General features: G+C 37.1%; 1 protein-coding gene across 3 annotated transcripts in view; it reads right to left on the bottom strand.

Moving 5' to 3' along the window:
- Positions 1 to 1318: 1318 nt before the first annotated feature.
- Positions 1319 to 20486, bottom strand: part of BMT2 (base methyltransferase of 25S rRNA 2 homolog) — a 36837-nt gene continuing 17669 nt past the window's right edge. For all 3 annotated transcript variants that reach the window (XM_030479373.2, XM_030479374.1, XM_030479375.1), the window contains 3 exons: positions 16169 to 16342; positions 8502 to 8616; positions 1319 to 4652 (listed from right to left, as the gene is read on the bottom strand). In XM_030479373.2, the coding sequence (XP_030335233.1) occupies positions 4023 to 4652; positions 8502 to 8616; positions 16169 to 16342 (919 nt within the window). In that variant the 3' untranslated portion in view covers positions 1319 to 4022. The remainder of the gene's footprint in view (positions 4653 to 8501; positions 8617 to 16168; positions 16343 to 20486) is intronic.

The raw sequence follows: 20486 nt of genomic DNA, 5'->3' as shown, positions 1-20486 counted from the left end.
AGCTGCAGCCCCACAGCTGCCCCTCTCTCGGGGGATTAATTCAGCAGCATCCAGCTGACGGGCAGCAGTGAAAGCATACTGCACAGACCACGGAAAGGGTAATAGGCTGGAAGAATAAAATAATCTAAAGTGTAAGTACTGACAATAGGTACTTAGGACACGGAAGAGGGAGATACGTGTTTGAGTCAGGGCTGCATGGCAGACTGAACCCGCTCTAGCCTTCCGGCACAAGCTGCCCAGAGAAGCTGTGGCTGCCCCATCCCTGGCAGTGTTCAAGGCCAGGTCGGACACGGCTTAGAGCAACCTGTTCTAGTGGAAGGTGTCCCTGCCCGTGGCAGGGGGTTGGAACTGGATGAGGTTAAGGTCCCTGCCAACCTGAACCCTTCTGTGATCCATGGCTAGGAGGAGCCTGGTCCTGGACTGACCTGTGTGCTTCCAAAACAAAAGCTTTCACCACCATTGCATTTATGCAGCAGGCACGTTTCCCTGACCATCAGTATTTTCACACCAGTATGTTAGAAAGACATGTTCTGAATTGGCCCTTGAAGGCAGGTGGGCAAGACCAGAAGGTTTCTGAATGTTGATAGCTCCATCGACTACACAGGCGAAACAAGAGCAGTTGGAATTTGAATGAAGTTTAGACAGCAGCTGCACAGGGGCTCTTTGAACTTCAAGAGGGCTGCCCTATTACAGATTTATGTCCTTTGTTCCTGTAATCCCAGCCCTTTTCCACCCCCCAGTCAAGAAGCATTAGTGCTGACTGCAGGCAGCCGGATACCCAAGGAACAGACCTTCAACACGCTGTGTTTCCTGCTCAACTATTCAGACAACTGATTCAACAAAACCTGAGCTGTCTTCAAAATCCTTACCCCTCTTCAAAACTTAAATAAAACCAGCCAACAGGCCTAAAAGTTACATGTGTTAAAACCAAATAAACACAAACACTCTGCTGCAAAGGTATTTCAGGGAGATAGAACAGAAATTAAGAACGTGTAGAGAGAGAAGAGAGGAACTGTCTTAGAAAGTGGTTGCATTCTAAGTGGGCAGGCAAAGAAACATGATACAGGTACAACTGGAGGAACTCCAGGAAGCCGCCTATAAAGCAAAGACCACAACCCATATGTGAAGGTTGAAATTGAAGTACCCAATTTAACATCTTTACTATAATTCAGTTGTTTACAAAATGAACCCAAACACAACTATTTTCTTGACAATAAGGAAAATAGCTATGCATTGGTTTCACTGGATTTTTGCATAAACCAACTGCACAGGAAGAAAAAGGGTTCTCTCCACTCCAAAGAAACAGTCTTCAAAAAGATCCAGTTTTTGTATTTTTTAATAAATGTGCTTTGTTCACAAAAAGTAGTGACATAAAGACAACAGAAATGTAAATACACATTTTCCTTTTCCTCTCCAGCACCTTAAGAACAAGACATCTCTTGCACAGTCATAATTTTCAAATACTTCATAATCTAGAAACATTCTTCTTTCACCAAAGCCAAATATCTAACAACTCCTGATATCACCACTTTATTGTTCAGGGAGATAGAAGTATTTACGTAAATCCCACTACCTCCAAAAAAAAAAAAAAAAAAAAAAAAAAAAAAGAAAAGAAAAAAGTAAAAAAAGGTAAAAATAAAACCAAAAACTCCCAAACTAAACAAAACCCCCCACTTCAGGTATTTAGATTGAGCAGCAAGAAAACCAAGCTGTTACAAACCTCAGGTCCGTAAACCACAAATACTATGGTGTCATCAACCTGTCAAAAAGGCTTAATTTTTAAATGTTAATATTTAAACTGTTTGGAGGGGATAGATCTTGGTCTGAAGTACTTTTTTGTATTAATCACAAAATCTAATCAATGCCAACATATATGTCAGCTGGTATATAACTTGTTTTTAAAAGGAGTTTCAGTTAAAATGTTAGGTACACTTTGACGTATGCACAGATTAAGTTTCCATAAATAGCTGAATTTATAGCACCAATATTTTAGCTTTAACAGGAGCACTGCTGGAGTCAGTGGTTAACTGGGAAGAAGAAAGGCTTTGAATGACAAGTGAAGTGGTAAAGCATTGGATGCAAATACTGACTTAGAGCCAATTTTGAAGCCATTGTCTATTTCATTAGAGAAGTATTCTCTGTAAAAAATCATCAAAAAAGGTCAGCCTTAATACTTCTATTTCAAACCTTTTTTTTTTTAATACATCAGAATATAATTGTTTGGTTTGTATTTATGGATATCGTTCAGATTGAACATCAAATTTGAATCAGGTATTAAAGGATGCTTTAAATTTAAGGAGAAACACAAAAAGCTTATGTTAAAGAATAAAGCATTACAGTCCAGATCACATTTTGAGTGTAAGCTGGACCAACGGGGGATGACTCTATGTAGGAAGCAGTATAAAAGAAAAAGACAGGTAGGTCAAACCGTGACACTTTCAGTGCAAAACTTCAATGGAAGGAGCAAGTTTCATTTTTGTAGCAACCACTGTAAATTCCACACTACAACTTCAGTTTATCTGGTAACCTCTGTATGATAAGTACAACATGGTAGGTTAATATGGTGTCAGGTACATTTCACCACAACCACCTGTGAAACTCTGTATTACTATTCTCTACCATTTTGCAGAAGTCAGTCTAAAACCCCGATGTGGCACCTAGTTCAAATCATTTATTATTAGGCACTTAGATATAGATTTAACAGCCTAACATTCAAATCTGAAAATTCTGGCCATTATTTTTAGATGGAGGGAAAGCTAAGCTAAACTAATACTGAATCCTCTGGTTTTACCACTGAACAGAGTTGTTTTTTCCTGCAAAACCTCACAGATCTATTACCCAAGTTAAAAAACTTAATAGATGTAAACCACTTCTGTGCCATCTCCTTACAGCGAGGACCAGTTCTCAGACAGCTATGGAAGTTTTATTTAGCTAAACAGAAGATTTTGGAGTCTAAATAAGCAAACAAATTACGTTAACTTCACTTGTGTGGTCTGAATACACAACTTTGTGCAAATATGTGTATCCTTGTCTAATTATGTATGTGTAACCTGTATAATTATGTTCCTTTTTACAAAATTGGTCTGTAGTTACTGTATAACTTGCGAGGTCTACAAATAAGGACAACTACAGAAAAAGTTGTTTTTAAAATGCATAAATAATTTACTTTAAAACATGACAAAACCCACCCTGTCCTCACAAAAAACACAGTTTGAAGAGAATTGGGGAAAAATACTGGTATATGTCAGTGCTTGTACACTCATAAAATTGCAAACCATGTTCCAGCTTTCAAGTGAAACGTAATTGTCTAGACGTACCATACTCCTCTGAGGGGGATAACCTCTTCAGAAATCTCATGTCTAACTGCTATTTATGCAACAAAATTACACTGTATGTATAACTATGGATGAATATATTCCAGTATTTGGGTGTTATCTCAATTTGGCTTTATCTCAAGAGGGTTGCAATAAACAAAATTAAATGTGCAAGCATTATAGTTTCTCCAGCTCTGGCTTACCCAGAGTGAAACAGATTTTGGAAAAAAGTTTTGTTCCATAATTACAAAGGGACACGTGTAACCAAGTGTCTTAACCTATCTGCACATTTAGTTAAAGTGCTAATTATTTCTTCCTACATATACTTCTCAGAAGCCCAGCAACTCCAGTGCCTTAAGCTCAACCACATTGGGTTAAAATATTGAAAAGACGTTTAACAAATTAAATAGAATTCACACTTCACAGCACTAAAGAAAAGAATGGTACCTTTCTGGAAAAGAATTAGTGATACACATCTAAAGAAAGTAACAGCAATTTATGCTATGACATGAGTCATGTGCATAAAACTTGTATTTTTTTCACTTTCATACAAGAATAAATTTTAAAATTCAAAAGTAGAAAAAAATAGCAAACTCTGTAAACCTTTGCATTTTCTTTATGCAAACCATTTTTGTGTGTTGAGCCCATGTTAGTATAGCAAAATTAGTTAAGCAAGAGTTTGACTGAAAGGGCCTTTCAACAACTACATTAACTTAGAAGCAATATAGGATCTTCTAGCTCATAGAAAGGAATCGAACTAGACTGGCTTTCTCCAGAGTCTGAGTCATAAGGAGCATCAGGTAGCTCCATAAAACCGTAAGCTAGTTGTTCATCTTCTGTATCTGATCGAACATAGCAGGAAGTGTTGGAATACTCCTCCTCCTCTATACTGTTGAAATCCTGTGGGATATACAACATTCCTGGGTAGTTCCTGCTAACTAAGTCACTTGTTGTTTGCAGGGAGGTTTTCCTAAATGCCATCAGGTGCATGTGAGAAAACTTCGAATACTTGAAGCGTTTAAAACCCAAGGACTCTATGGCAATTTTCCAGCTTTTCATCATCATAGCCCGGCGATTCTGATGAGATGAATCAGGAGTTATTACAAGCAGTAAGCCATTTAATACGAGAAGTTCATGTGCCTTCTTGCAGCATATCCATCGTTGATAGGGTGATGGAAAGTAAGAAAGGAGGAGTGAGAAAACAACGACATGGAACAGTTCTCCGGGTAGAGAATCAATAGGGTTTTTCAGTTGCTTAAGAAAGGCATCTATAGCATCTTGTGCCAGTTGGAGTGGTTGCTGAATTTGAAGATTTAAGAAGTCGCATTTGTATACACTCTGGTTGAATAAGAAAACCAAACAAACATCAAGGTTAGTTTAAAGAGCAAATACAATCCAAATCCACAGGAAAAAAAAAAAAAAAAAAATCAATTATAACCTCTCCATTCCCTTGAGGAAATGCCAAGCCTGTTGAACATTCCTCTTGCTGTTAAATGAAACGATCTAAAATACGAATTTAATATATATTGCTAGCTTTCACAGTTGCAAAGCAAAATTTTATATGTGCAGTAATTTTCTAGAGATTTGATAACTGAGAGCGGTTAATTAAAATAATAAAAGAGAAATTTAGCTCAAGTAGAACAAAGTACCAAAACAACTATCTGACAAATAATTCAAGAAGTCAGATAAGCCTTCATTGCTTTTGTTTCTCCAGATGCTGGAAGCCTTTTACAGGTTCTTATAAACCTGAAATTAGTATTTAGAAACTAAATCTGATACCTCAATATTTCCACCAGTTCTCTGAAAAGAGTCTAAGAAACTTAGTAGTTTGGTCACTTGTGAAAAAATTGTCATTCTTTATAGGTACAGAAACAAAGAAGCTGCAGCAAGGCAATATACATTAGAAAGAGTGCACAAACTGCTTTGCAGCAGTAATACAGATTGATGTTTTAACCTTACTGTAAATGCAAAGTGTATCAGTACACATTTGGGCAATTATCAAAGTAAGGCAAGGGCTATAAATTCATCTATTGATCATTCATGTGCTCAAGTTGCCAGAGATGGGAAATGACACCACAATACAACATACAGAAGAGTAAGTTCTTAACATCTTTAATCACAGAGCATTCAAAAAACCAGGATAATAGTATGCTATTCACTACATTTAAGTTTTGACACTTTATATTCATCAAAGTCTGGAACTGACTTCTTTCATAAAAGTGGTATTAAGATAATAAAATTTTGACAATAGCAACAAAAATTGTTATTAATGCCTAGAGAATGTTAAATGAATGACAGACACTTTTAACAGGAAAGCAGACACAAAACATTCTGTGGAGCATATCTGAAAGGTCGACTTAGATCTGCATTTTTGTATCACAAAAATATTTATAGCATATTTTATGAAACTATTCAAAAATCTCTAGAACACCATTGTAAAGGTATTCATAAAGCAACTGATAAGCACAACTGTTTTCAAGTAGAAGAGAATGTTATTCCTGTTTATATAAAATTCCATTCTCTACGAGTACGCAGTAAATTAGAAAAAGTCAATGTTTAAAAAAAAAAAAAAAGAATTTGTGATTTATTTTTCAGCAGCTTTAATCTTGCCCTCCAATATGCAAAAGTCAGGAAAGACTTGCATTATGTGGCTATAATAAAGAAATTTTAATTGCAACCATTATACTTGCAGGGCTATATTCTGCTTTCTTGTAATACTTAGAACAGGAAATTATCAGTAGTCATTTCACGATATCCTCTAGGAAGTTTTAGAAGAAGGAAGTGCTTTGAAGAGTAATTGTTCAGAGTATCATGCTAACTTCACTTAGAAGCAAGACTTTAAAAGTTTGAGGTTATACATACACAGTTGAAAAAACAATTTAGACTGCAAGTATTTGTGAGTAGTGAAAAAATAAAACAGTTGTGTAGAAGTCATGTTAAAGACAAATTCAGGACTAAAATGTGCTTCGAGAATCTCAACTCTGCAGACAAAAATGAAGCTAAAGCGCTGGTTGCTACTAAACTCTAGATATACAAATCTTGAACCGATGTTAAAGACCTCTTGGACACTGAAACAGCAGCCATATTTCAATGCATCCGCTGACATTTAAGAACACAAGTCTTACTTGTATATTATGATTTTTAACTCCAGTACCCTTCAGCCTCTTTTTCTTTTTTTGTCTCAGACTACATTTACTCCAATATAACGTCTGGTACATATTCAGCACGCTTTGCAAAAGTATGAAATTTTATTTGGGTTTTCCCAAAGTGGAGATTCTCTCTTCATTCCAATTTTTCTTTTTATATTATTGTTTGTTGCGGTGGGGTTTGTTGCGGTGGGGTTTGGTTTTGGTTTTTTGTTTTTGTTTTGTTTTTGTTTTTTTTAATGTAGACAAATTAAACTCCTCTAGGAAAATAACCGCTGCTAACTGCAGTCTGGAATATCTGTGTTATGAGCAGAATGTTTGAAGGAATAGCCAACAAAAACACTAGGTCAAGAAGAAACCTGTTCTGTTTACCTTGGTCTCAGTTTCCCCTCCTTTTGTCTGGCCTAGATTACTCATATTCCTCCACAGAAGTGACCGTTCTGGAACTATTCCAATAATGGTTTTGGTCACTGTACATTTAAATTGATTTTCATGAGAACAAAGTGATTTTCTTATGAAAACAGCACAATAGACTACATAGCAAAATATTAACTATGCATGCCCAAAAATTAATGCTTAGATTCAGCTCATGTAACTTCAGGTGCCTAGGCTCCCATTATAGCCACTGGTGAGCCAGGCAATACAGACCACAAGGTCAGAACACAATTCACCTCACCATGAAACAGCAGATGTTTAGGTTTCACCCCAACTATTTTTAATAGATCTCCACTAATGGTAGTTGGAACTTTAAACCCTAGATGTAGACACCCATGATCTGTATATCTTAGCTGGGAATCTGCTTGCCGAGTATTACCATTTTAGATGCCATAGGCTGCCACTGCAGTGGCATCTGTCTCCTTCACGTCCTGTGTCTTGCCCAACAGCACAATGCAGGTGTCCTGCAGTCTCTTAAGTGGTAAGGCAATTGTGTTTGGGCAACTGGTGCCTATTCTTAAAATTAGGCAAGATGGAGCCCACTCAAAAGTTTGTGTTTTAAAGGACACAAACACTGAATTGCTTTAAAAGGCAATCTATCAGACTCAGATTATATTTTTATTTCCCCAAGAAGATCTTTCATTATCTCTAAGCACATACACAAAAAGATAAATTAGGTGTTAGTGGACTACACCTGGTAACCACAACAAAATACCACGCATTTAGCATGTAAATCACACTGAAGCAAATAAGAGAATGCTACTTTCTAGTTAACTGCATTATTGTATTTGTACATTTCTCACCTCTCCACTTCTGAAGAGGGTCAACTTAGGCCACTGTTTTTAATAGAGCCTGATTTTAAACTGTAAGTGGTCAAGGTGTCAATGGTCAAGGTTTTTTCTGTCAGAAATTTATTTCTATCTTCTCATTTTCATACCACTTTGTCATTTTGCTCGGTTGATAAACACTATTAGGACTCACTTAAGTTGGGTCAAGAGCAAAAGAAAGAACATAAGATTATAGCAGAATTAATGCACTGGAGAACATTACTGCCTAGAGAAACTGAAGCAATTTACCCCGAAAGTGCCAGTAAATTTGTCCTTAGGATTAAACTAGTTCAATAATATTTCTAGCAATAAACAGAAAAGCTCCCTTAAAGTGCACTTCTGGTTACTAAAACTCCCCAGAAAAACTCACCAAGTACAGTCACTGGTCATTTCCTTCTGTCAGTGAATGGAACTTCTTGAGAGGTTCATGCCTAAGCATAAGCCTACTCAATTTTTATTTATGCCTTTTAAGATATAAAGGCTTACCTGAAATTCTATTAAAAGATGGCTACTAAAATTTTCCAATTTTAAGATTCACAACTGCATTATAAAGGCATAACTCTTGGAAAAAAAAGTAAGATTTTTAAACCAAATCGGAACTACAGTTTACAGCCTATGCATAGGCAAGGATGTAGCAGGAGGGCCACGGTTGCTATTAAAAGCACAGATATTTAGGATGCACACTTAAGTATTAGACATACTTTGTTTTACAGTCATTTTGAAGAATTCTGAAATATCTAAGAACCAAATTTAATATAAATTCAGCAAGTGTTGCATACCTCAACAGCTGGAACAATATCTATGCCAACTGTCAGAAATTCTTCAAACTTCAGAAATGGATTAAAGCAGCTACCAACATCAAGTAATCTGATCTTCCCCAAGGAGTGGAGCAATCTAAAAAGCAACAAGAATTCAGTTTTATCAAATGTTACTTCTGAAGCTACATTCTGAATTACAATTTCAGATAACTAATGCAAAAAAATTTCTCACAGAACACCACTGTAATGATTAATAGAAGTGAATGCCTTACTTGAATTGCTGAGATACCTAAAAAGCCAAGCTCCACCAGTAAAGCAGATGGTCTTGAAGTGGAAGAGTTATGTTCAGAGCAGCTGTAATACTATTAACTTGTGTACTTGTAGTAAGAAACTAAAATGGCAACTTTTGTGCCCACTAGACAGACTTTCACTATTGCTTTGTTTCCCACTTACCTTTTTGCAGTATTTATTGGTGTTAAAGTGACATTTCGTGAGTTTAAAAGAGAAACTGGCAACACTATGACATAACCACTTGTCAGTCCCATTTTAAAGGGCATCTGAAGTCAAGTGCCACAATTTGTTTAATAAAAACAAGAGAACACATAATGGTATTCCAAGGTAAACAAAATAAAATCTTAAAATCTAAAACATTTAGTTATTCCATGAAAAAAAAGAATTAAAATCTTTTATTTGCTTTATGTTAGCTAATTTATTTTTTAAATGGATGACTGCTGGAGGTTCACTCCAATTCTGTTTTCAGTGGATGCTGTAAAAGAGTTATATCAGTCCATGCAGAGCCACAAACTTAAAAACTGGCTGCTCAAGTTGTAGGGAGGTTATTTGAAACATCTACATGAAAGTATTCCCTCAAAACTACCTGGGGAAAAAACAACCAACCAAATAAAAAAGAAGACAAACAACCCTCAACCTATTCCATGCCCTGCAATCAGTTTTCTTTTGGAGTATCCAAAAGCTTTTTAATTAGAAGTAGGCAAAAATAGCTGTTTGGCTTAGGAAAGAGTTCTAATCAGAGTACTACTGAAGTACTCACAAATGAAGGTTTATCCTGTAAGAATTCTGGTGAACATTTTAGTAAGCCAAAAATCTATATCCTTATCTGCCACCGTGTGATGACCCTACTATTCAAGGTGAAATTAGAGATAAGAAGGCCAATGGCTGTAATGCTAAATACTTAACTATGCTACCAAAGAAAAGAAGGTGAATGATTTTATTTCTTTTTAAAGGAGGAGGTGGGGGAGGGCAGGGAGAGATTAACTTGAGAAATTGTGACTTACTGCTTGGACTGATGGCAAGCAGTTGGCAGACTACTGAGGACATTAGTTCCAGAATGCAGAGATGCACATATGTAGTCTACCAAAATGTCATAGAAAAATGAAAAAAACAAAACCAAACACCACCACCAAAACACCCCCACACAGAACAAGTGGCCCATCATCTTCTCAAGCAGATTCCAGAACTTTCTGAGGTAAAACAAAAATCCTGGAGGAGTGGGAGGTCAGAATGAAAACAGCAGACTGAAGAAACAAAGAGAGGACATTGTTGCACTGCCTGGTGGAAGCTCCCCTTATACCACAGCAGAAGATAAACTAGAGGCTGGACCTGCCTTTCTTAGGAAGCTCTGACATCTGTGACCAACTGCAAACCCAATCTGAAATAAAGACATCACTGCTCTTTTAAGTTAAATGTATAGTTTGGAAAAAAGAAAAAAAAAAAGAAAAAAAAAAAAGAAAAAAAAACCGAAAGAAGGTGCCTGACAACTTTTGCAGTTAGTGACTGCTGCCTTGCCTCTGAAAGCATTCTTATCTTCCAAAGGATAGTCTCCTTGACCTAGAGGAACATTTGTGGTCAAGTTCTCAACCATAGGCACTTTTGTCACGATAAGGCAGTTACCAATGTATATAACGTAGCATCAGGTAAGATCAATGCACCTGTACAGAAGTACTGGCAGTCAGCTATCTTGTCATCATTTAAAGGTTTTGCCTTGTCCTGGCACTTCATTAGTCTAAACTGCTACACTGTCCCTCTTAAAAAGAATTAGAATACGAATGTTGCATTCAGTTATCACTAATATCTAGGACTCAGCTGTGGAATACATCCTACAATCAAATACACTGTTCTTTAGGGTTTTTTTAATTTTCCTTACATTCTGAATTTGAAGGCACGTACTGTTTACTCTTGTTTTGCAACTGCAAAAAAACATTGAATGGCATTAAACAATTCTGTTTGAGACCACTAGTACATCTGTCTGTTCTTTAGAACACAATTTGATGAGTGCATCCACATATTAAAAAAAACCCAAACAAAAACACAGCACCAATAGCACTCAACAGTTTGAGCTCTTTCTATTGGATCATTTACAGAGCTGCATCTAAAAATTTCCATCATTATTTCTAAGATCTTAGAATACCCAAAATCCATTAATGGAGGCAAACAAACACGAGCTCACCACTTTCACAGGGAACTTACAGGGAGCAGAATGGTAACTACCCAGCAAGCAAGTGCTGCTTTTTGTTTCAAGTTTCTGTAGTCAATTCCACTTGGCATCTCCAAAATATCACTTGTCATCTTTCTGGGAAAGATTCAGCCCTTGAGAGACAGATAACTACAAAAATTTTAGAAACAGATCTGCAGGGCTAATGAGGTCCAACAAAGCCATGGATGTACTCATAGAAACAACAAAACAATAAGGAATACAATGTTCTGCAGTATCTTTAAGCGGCATAAATAGATCTGGGCTCCTAAACTCCCAGTGATCTACCACAGAGAGGATGTTGAAGAAGCAAGAGAGCGTTTCTTGTTGCATTTGGCAGAATAGTAATGCCAAGTTAAAGGATTTTACTTCTGCACAGAAGATATCCAGGGGATACGTCTGTCAAAATACCAGGATCACCAAGGCAAATAATGCAACAGTTAACCCTAAGTTAAAATGCATGTATTACCAGACTAACCTGTAAGTCACTCAGTCCTGAGTGGCATTTCAGAATGAAGAGGATAGCAACAATTTTTTCACAGCTTGGATGCCAATCACAATGTAATCTGTACAACAGGAATTTGAATGCTGCATAGGGATCACTCAGATCCTAGTTGCCATAAATCACATACAGGAGCTGAAGCCAAGTAGTGTCTTTTTCCACATAAGGCTAGTATGAGGTTTCCTGGACCAGCACATCTCCTTGTCCAGCAAATGGAGACACTGATCGTAGATTCGTTCTCATTCAAACACAGAAATGTATGTGTATGTACACTTGCTTTCTACGTAAGAGTCCAATGGCAAATCAACAGAAGACACATGGGACCACAAGAAACATATGGTTTCATGACTCTACAATGCAGAGAAAACTTCCTATGAGAGTGACAGCCTCCAGCGATTACCATTTAAAAACATTTTCCATTTAAAGTATTCAGTGAAATACCTGTAGAGATTAAAATTAAGCAGCACAACCCAGAACCCTCTAATGTCCACAAGAGCCCTCTTCACCTACAGTAAAGTGAAAAATAACTGCGCTGTATTCTGTCTTCCTCTCTTATAAAACCTGCATCCTTGGCTGCACTATTATTTTTTGACTGGGTGAAGGCGGACACTACTTCAGACCACTAAAGCACTGGGACACACTTCTGGAAAGCTGCAACTCTGGGTTCCAAGCTGAGCAGAAGCCAGAAACTCTCTTCTACACTAATGGAGAACAAATTTTCTTCGATAGGTGTGTCACAGCCAAGGAGCCTTGTAATCTAAGTTCAATGTAAATGTACTTTGAAACCTTAAAAGTAGCAAAGATTCAGATGCTCATTTGTGTCTTGACTTCCTGATGCTTGTCAGGTTTTGCTGCCTCTCAGAGCATAGGTGTAACCACTTGGTAGCAATTCTTAGGTTGCCAGTTACCAGTAGAAACAGGAGCCTAGTTAGGTGCTTGAAATAATTTTGAAGCTCTTCAGAACCACTTAGATTTGGTCACTGAACGTACGAAGAGCACAGAGCACTGGTTCCACTGGTTTGGATACTTACGTTTTCAGCACTGTAACTCTTAAATCAGATTCCTCTGTAAGAATATAACTGTAATCCAGGTGATGATCAGTCACCCAGTGAGCCAACGACTTTGTTAGAAATAGTGTCTTGCTGAATTCATTAATAATCACCCTTCAGTCCCCTGTTCCTTAATGATTTTCAGACAAGGCAACATTAAAAGCAAGGGAAGTACCTTGCCACTGTAGATAATACCCAGGCACATCTTGATCCACAGTTCTCCAGTGCATTAGTGTACAGGTAGAAAAAACAAAATGTGAATAGTTAAAGATCGGGAACTGGTAAAGAAGTGTACATAACCTGGGAAATAGAATCATAGAATCAACTAGATTGGAAAAGACCTTTAAGATCATAAAGTCCAACCTTTACTCCAGGATTGCCACATCTACCACTAAACCATGTCAGCGCCCTCATCTACACAGTTTTTGAACACTTCCAGGGAATAAGCGCTTTTTAAATGTATCCCCCACTTGTTTATTTCAAGAACTTTATTAAATGGACTACAGCTCTTTATTATTAGCCCCCTTAAAAATGTAGCTATTATTCAACTAGGTGCTATACAGGTAAATGACATTTTGGAAGCAGATAGAAGTAGAGCAGTTCTATGACCATAAGGAAAGTCACTATCTCTGAAATTAATCACTTCAAGTGCTGATCTCCTAGCTTACAGTTTTAAATTACTCTATAATTTATCAAGGGCATGTGGGAAAAAAATTTAGAAGCCTCATGCAGCTGTCAGAAAAGCAGAACAAAGCTATACATCTGGTTTGGAGTGGCAACACTGGTATGCATCAAATCCAAAGGGAAGTTCTACCTTGCTGAGATACTTATAGAAGGAATGATAGGTTCTACCTTAAGAGATACTCAAACCAGGACCTGAGAAGAATCCATACAAAAAGCTTGTGATTTTTACCATTAAGGATAAAAAGACTGCTTAATTTGATGGAAAAGAAGAGAAAATACTCAAAAACAGAACAAAGAGAGGACTGATTTATTGAAGGGAGGAGCTGTTAAACAGCAGATAACAACCACTTTCATCTTGCAAGACTGAGCCACTTTGATGTCCCGCTTCACAACAGGTGCAGTTGTAATGTCAGAGACGTAAGAACTCATTCTGGGATGGAAGGAAGTACTGCAGAAAATACATTACTTTTCATATAGATGAAAGTAAAAAATAACCGTTGACATTAGTTACTGCTGTGTGATTCACCAATTTTAATGTGGCAAAGAGGTGAGCAACATGAGCAACTGGAAATGGGTTCATCAAAATAGCCGAGTGAGTTGCAGTAAACTTTGCATTTCTGGCTCCTATGGTGTTTCCTACCATCACCTTTAAGAGCTGGCTGAGTGCCTCCTACTTCTCTCCACATCTCTCAGCATCTTTTCTGCTACCCATGGAACTTTTTACTCTTAAGCCTGCTTTGCTCCTTACCAAGCAAAGTACACTCTCTCCACAACAATTTTCCAATAAAGGTAGATTCAGAAAGAGCTCCTACAGAAGGAACTTGGTTTAAATACTACTTGAGAGAGGATTATATATGTGAAGAACAAAATTACTGTCTTTACACTTACCAGAGTAAACCAAAGTCACAGGCTTAGCCATACCTGTAGACAACATAATGTTATATGACCAGAATGGAATGATGGTACATGAACAAGTGCATGTGTGGGGAGAAGTTCCCCCATAACCCTTGTACAAAGACCTCAGTGAGATTCTGACTTCAGTAATTGATCAGACACAGTAGAAAAATCATTTCAGAAGAAAAGTATGCTTTGTGTAATACACAATCCATTTTCATTCCGATAAGCTCTGTAATTTCTTCTAAGGCATAGAAGAAGAAATTGAATTTTGACTCTCGGCAGCTTCTCAGAACAGCTATGCCTTGTTGCTTTAAGGCCTTTACATCTACTGAAAACCTTACTATCATCTGTTGCTTACTCTGATAATAATTATGAAGCTTGCCTTTGCCAGGTATGTCTTTATGGATGTTTGTATTTTTACAGTTTTAGAACAAAGAAAAACCCCCATAATCACTCACTATATTAACAATTAACAAGTACTTCTAAAATTATTTAGTAAAAACTTCTCTATTAGCTACTTTCTATATACACTAGTCAGAACAAAAGGTAAGGCTACAGATTACTGGTAGCAAGAAGAAACTCATGTGAAGTTAGCTCCCCAACAGCCAGTATATAAAGTATGACAACAAAACACATGCAAAGAAAGGGCTAATGCTTTATCATGACAAGGCCTCCTGGTGGAAGACAAATCAACTTTAAGTAGTGTATGATTATCAAACCTATTGATTTAAACAAACAAGTCTTAACGAACTGCTATTTATAGTAATGCTAAAATTATATGTTAACAAATGCCAGCATTACTGAGATGTTATAAGGTATTAGTATTTCATCAGACCTTTGTGCGAAAGTGCCTGGCAGTTCTCATTAAAAACAGGTATTAGTTTTGAGGCTGACTTAGCAAAATGAGCAGTAAAAAGAGGAGTCTGTGGAGGAAGTCAGCTTATGAGAAGTCACTACCTTCATTTCGGAAGCATCTGTTTTGTTTTGTTGTAATAGGACAACAGGAAAAATGTTTTCATTTTTCACGTAACTATTCAACCACACGAGCATTTGGAATCTTTATGCCTTTTGCAAATTACTTTACAAACACAAGAAACCACAAAAGATGTCAGCTCATAAGGACTGACACATCTGCTCATAACATTAGTAACATGCTCATTCCTTTCCTAATACTCTATCTAACTTTAAGTGCTGATCACAGAAGCCATGCTGCAATAATGAGAAAAACATCTCCACAGAACAGAACCACCACTATTGCAGACAGTTGCAAGAACATGAAACAAGTCCTAAGTGTAACATTTAATGATAATATGCTTATGCATTCATGATTCCATTATACTTGCAAAATATTAGGGTTTTTTCCATCACACCTGGGATAGCCACAAACATAACCCGTGTAGGAAAAATGGAGGGTGAGACTGTAACTGAAATAATAAAGCTACTCCTGAACGCCAAAAATAAAATTCCTACTTGAGTGAAGGTCAAAAACAAAATTAAAACTGTTGTTAGGAAAATACCTCAAGGATACTACAACTTCCGCAAAGCCAGTCATCAGAAAGCTAGCACATTTAAAATTAAGCGTTGTAATTCAAAATTGCTTTTGAAGTGTATAATTGGAAGAGTTTCTCTGCAATTATTTATGAAGAGAAAGTTTTAAGTACTCTGATATTTACATTTGGCACTTAGGACTTACATAAGCAATTGACTTTTCAACAGTGCTGAACAGCCATTAGATTCTAACTTAATTAACATCTCCCTTATTTCACCTCAAGGTCTTATATAAATTGCATTGCACACCAATGACATGCAAAAGTGAAATTGCTCTAACACTTAAATGAAGATGACTAAGTAGTCATTCTCAAGCAATTTTTTTTTTATGGCATCCACCAAAATATACTACAACATAAATATTTCTTGTAACATGCACATATTCACATGAAAATGCCCTTTCTTAACTATTAAAAATACATCAGACTGATCTATTATGTTATAGGGAAAAAATGTCCAGGTAAGTCGTATCACACAAGGAGGGAGAAAAACAGTCTGGAAAACAAGTAAAACTTACTCTTCTGGTACAGCTTCATGATTTGTCAAGCCAGAGTTTGGCAAAGGATCTTCGATCTTGGGAGCCTGGGGAACATTTAAAGCTGGAGTGGTCTTAGAAGCAAGAAGTTCTCTTTTTTCATCTTTCTCAAGTGCTTTTCTTTTCCCACCGTTCTGAAAATATTCTCGGCATACACTGAAAAGACAAAAGGCAAAATTCCCCAGAAAAACAGGATGCTATTTTTGGTCATTACTATAGATAAGACACAACACAGAAGTTTAAGATACACAAGTGCTGTCAGCTTCTAAACAAATCTGGGTTTTACTGCAACTTTGGTAAATAAGCTTTAGGACAGATGCGATGCACCCAAAGACACACTTGAAGTCAAGTAGTGTTTTATTTTCAAAAATTAGGCCACAGTCACAGTTGATTCAAAATAGTTTTACCTGGATAAATTTTTTGAGCAAGACAGCATAAGTCTTATCAGAACATCACCAGAAGGTAAACTTCACCCGTCACCTGAGCACCACAGTTCTCCACTAAGGTGCAGAGAGTTATTAACTAGCTCCTCTACCACAGGGCTTTGAAACATCTGTGTCTTGCAAGGTATGAAATCTGGGGGGAAAGAAACATAACCCAGGCTTATAGGCTAATTTAAATACACCAGTTTTTAATTTTAATTGAGTTTGCCTGAGGTGTTTTTTGTTTAAGTAACAGGTATCTGCAGTAGGTGTATTTTTGTGGAAGACTTTTTTTAGTTTTCAGTTCCCAACCTCCCCCCTCTATACTCGATTATTTTGCTAATAGGAACCACAACAAAATAATCTGGTCAGACTTGAACAGAAACGTTAACTAGTTTAAAGGAATGAATGTTACACAAAAAGTTAAACCGCACCTGCATACTTCAACAAGTAGTCAGCATTAGTGTATAAGAAGCAAGCATTATGTTTGAGAATGACTGAATTTTGTCCACAAAATAGAAATAGAATTGGAAACAATTTGTTGCTGTGAAATTAAAAAGCCTGACTCACCCTGCATAAAGCAGTATTTTTAATTAGCCAAGTATTTGCACAGCAAGTTTAGCAGAAATAGTACTTGTTTGTATGATGTTCTTATAACAACCCATTTTTAGGATGCTTTCTTGAAATTTACTCAATTTTCCTCTAACAAAGCTGCAGAGTTTTGGAGGAAACATTCCAGAAAACATAAATTCAAGTGTAGTTTAATAACACCAGGATCAAGATAACATAGTATTTCACATCAGAGATCCAGGAAAGGACATGTTGGTATAATGCTGCAGTTAAATCACAAATAGAGAAAAGGACTTGGAATAAACAGGCCTTATCTAAAGGTTGGTGATATTATAAGCCCCAAATAGATTCAGCCTCTCCACCATTTAAGATGGGGGGGGGGAGGGGGAGGGAGAGAGAGGGGGAGGATCACTGGAGTTTCTTAAAGGTAAACATACACAATCAAACAGGTTCAGATACAAGTAACTTTACTCCAAGATGGTAGGAAATGACCACCTTGAGTTAGTAAATGTATAATTACAGTAGCACATTATGTCCAGATTACTAATTCTTGCCATGGGGGGGGGGGGGTGTGTGGTGGAATTCTTATTCTGCACACATTCTTGTGCTGACATGCTTATAACAGCTGAAGTTCAAAACTGACCTGTGTCTAAAACACAAAGCACAAGCAAATTTTACTTGCTCAAGCTGGCCCTAGGCATTCTTGCACTATATTAAAAGTCTAAAATGCAGACAATAACCTTAGAGCAGAGAACATTGCTATATGAGAAATAAACTCAGTAGATGTTTTATTTATAGTCAACAAGTTGATAGTTCCAGTTCCTCAGTAACCAAAGCTGTTTTTCAACCAAAGAGAAGCTAAGTGTAATAAAGAAATAAAATCTACATCTTAGCAGTACAGAGCAAGATCACATGCAGAAGCACGAATAGCAGTCCGGACTGCAATACTCCCAGATACATAGACTGTGAAACCATACCAACTCCATCCATTAGAGACTGCACCTATGGAAAGGCAATTCTAAAATTAACGAAGTTAAGTAGAAGGAGGCAGTCACTTAATTTAGCAGGAAAGAGATTAAGAACATCAGTAAACAAAAGAGAACCCTTGAAAAACATCTGAATTATTGCTGGCATGCTAATAAAAGCGTTCTTTACGCTATGTTCCATTATTTGCTTATAAGCAGATGATAAATTTAGAACTCTTTAGTTCTGGGTGTCCTTTAGTCAAAGAAATGAAACTCAGGAAAAAAATCTTTTTCGTCACCATTTATCAGCTACCTTCATACTTTGTCAGCATCTTGCAGTCTCTTTATTTTTATTCTAAGCCTTTTTTCTCATTACATCTCTTAAAACATTCAGAATCAATGGCAGTTTAAATACTGTTGTACTGGTATTGAAGCTGATGTGTAAGTCAGAACACATCAAAAAGTTCATGACCTCTGGATAATGTATTGTTTTTTCTCCTCAACTATTGATGTTATCAGCCTTTTAACTCACTAGAAGCTTGTATGTTGCCCAGCTTAACACTTAATCAGCTGTTGCACAGGAGAACCACCTACTTGTATAGTACAAGTTCCTCTTGTCACTGAGAAGACATTTCTTCCTCATTGTTGTTACTGGTGTAAATCAGTATTTTCTCCATCCTCCTACCCCTGTCTGTCATGTCCACTGAGTTGTCATAATTCTGTATTCTTTACTGACCTTCCTTATCTGCACATTAGACACTGTCAAAGCCAACCATGAAGAGGAGCATCTTCTACTCCTGTGTTTTCACCAGTGGACAGAGGGGCCAGAGCCACAGGAAGGCCCAAGACCGGATAAAATTCTTCACATTCAGATCCCAGTCTGCATACCTGTGCAGTACCACAAGGAAACAAAACAATACCAAATCCAACCATTCAAACAAAAAAACCCAGGCAACACCACTTCATAACCACTGAGAGTTGTCTCCATTTTACATCTTTCTCAAGTAAGAATGGTTCTGGCAGGATTACTGCATGTTGCCCGTTTGGCTCCCGAGGCCTCAGAGGAGCTGCCTGTGAACTCCCCTCGTGGAAGCAGACCTTACACCTACATGGGGTAACAAGTGAGCATGTGGGCAGTCATTGCAGAGTATCCAACCAGAGGTAATATACTCCATAGTTTACCCCATGGTAACTTGTTGATGTAGCCAGATTTAACTTCCCGACCATTAAAAGCCATCATTGATCACACTGTGGTTTTGAGTATGCAGTTATATAAGACTCCAGATTTAACAACTGTCTCAAGTAATGAACAGAGCATCTGTTAATCACCTACAAAGAAAAATAAAATTAAGGAGCCTATTTTATAATTCTGAGAACTACACAGCTCCATTTTTAACTGACATTTAAGTGCTCAATCTTTGATGACACAACATTCACTCTACAATTAATGTACTTGTTTGTGAAGAATTGTGCAATGTAAATGCTACCTGACCTAACACTTCCTACAGTTTACACAAACCACGAAATAAACATTTCAGGTCTAAACCATTTAAGTTTGTGGGCATAGATGCAGCTGAAGTGTCCACTTCGTGTCTTGTCTTAAAAATAAATAAATAAATAAATAAAATCATCTAGGTATTTTCTCAGTGAACTTGTTTTCCATACTTCAAATCTCAAATGGTAAACAACCTGTTCAAGCTGACCCCCCTGCTCCACCATTTGGGCTGTACAAGTATAGAAGTTTCATTAAAAGCCAATCTGAATACATATTAATTTGTTAATAGTCTCCAGCAATGAAAGAGAAGTTTTATTTTTGAATAGTGACCAAAACCAAGGGGGGTTTTTTTTGGGTAATGACAAAAAAATAATAAATGGGGGGGGGGGGGAATTGCCATATGAAATTTAGAAGCCATGAAAGAATCAGCAGTTAGTTGTTCTCATCAAGTAATAATGAACAACTAAATTAAAGCTGGTGTGATCAGCTTTTATCCTGGCCAAAAGCGGTTTCTCATAGCTGTTATCAATGTTCAACGGTTTCAAGCAGCCAGTTTTGCAGGCTAAGAACTGACACAGTCCATCTCTTTCCTTCTGCTTTATAATGAGGAAAAGATGAGCTTGACTTCTGTTCCGTACAGTATTTACTAACCAAAACCTTACACTGATGATGAAATTCAGTGAGAGTACAGAGAATAACATACTCTCCTTCAAAGCTGAAGAAAAGTCTGGACTTCTCATGGTTACCATCTACAAAAAGTTTCTCCTGTCCTCCCACACTCAGAGGAGTAAGTTTGTTAGTGTCAACTGAGAGGGCTGCTGGTCTGATAAAAAGTGGTGTGAACTCTT

Source organism: Strigops habroptila, chromosome 3 (genome assembly GCF_004027225.2).
Source record: "Strigops habroptila isolate Jane chromosome 3, bStrHab1.2.pri, whole genome shotgun sequence".
In the NCBI taxonomy this organism is placed as follows: domain Eukaryota; kingdom Metazoa; phylum Chordata; class Aves; order Psittaciformes; family Psittacidae; genus Strigops; species Strigops habroptila.
Note: the sequence above shows the minus strand (reverse complement) of the source record. Positions and strands in the feature narration are given on the sequence as shown.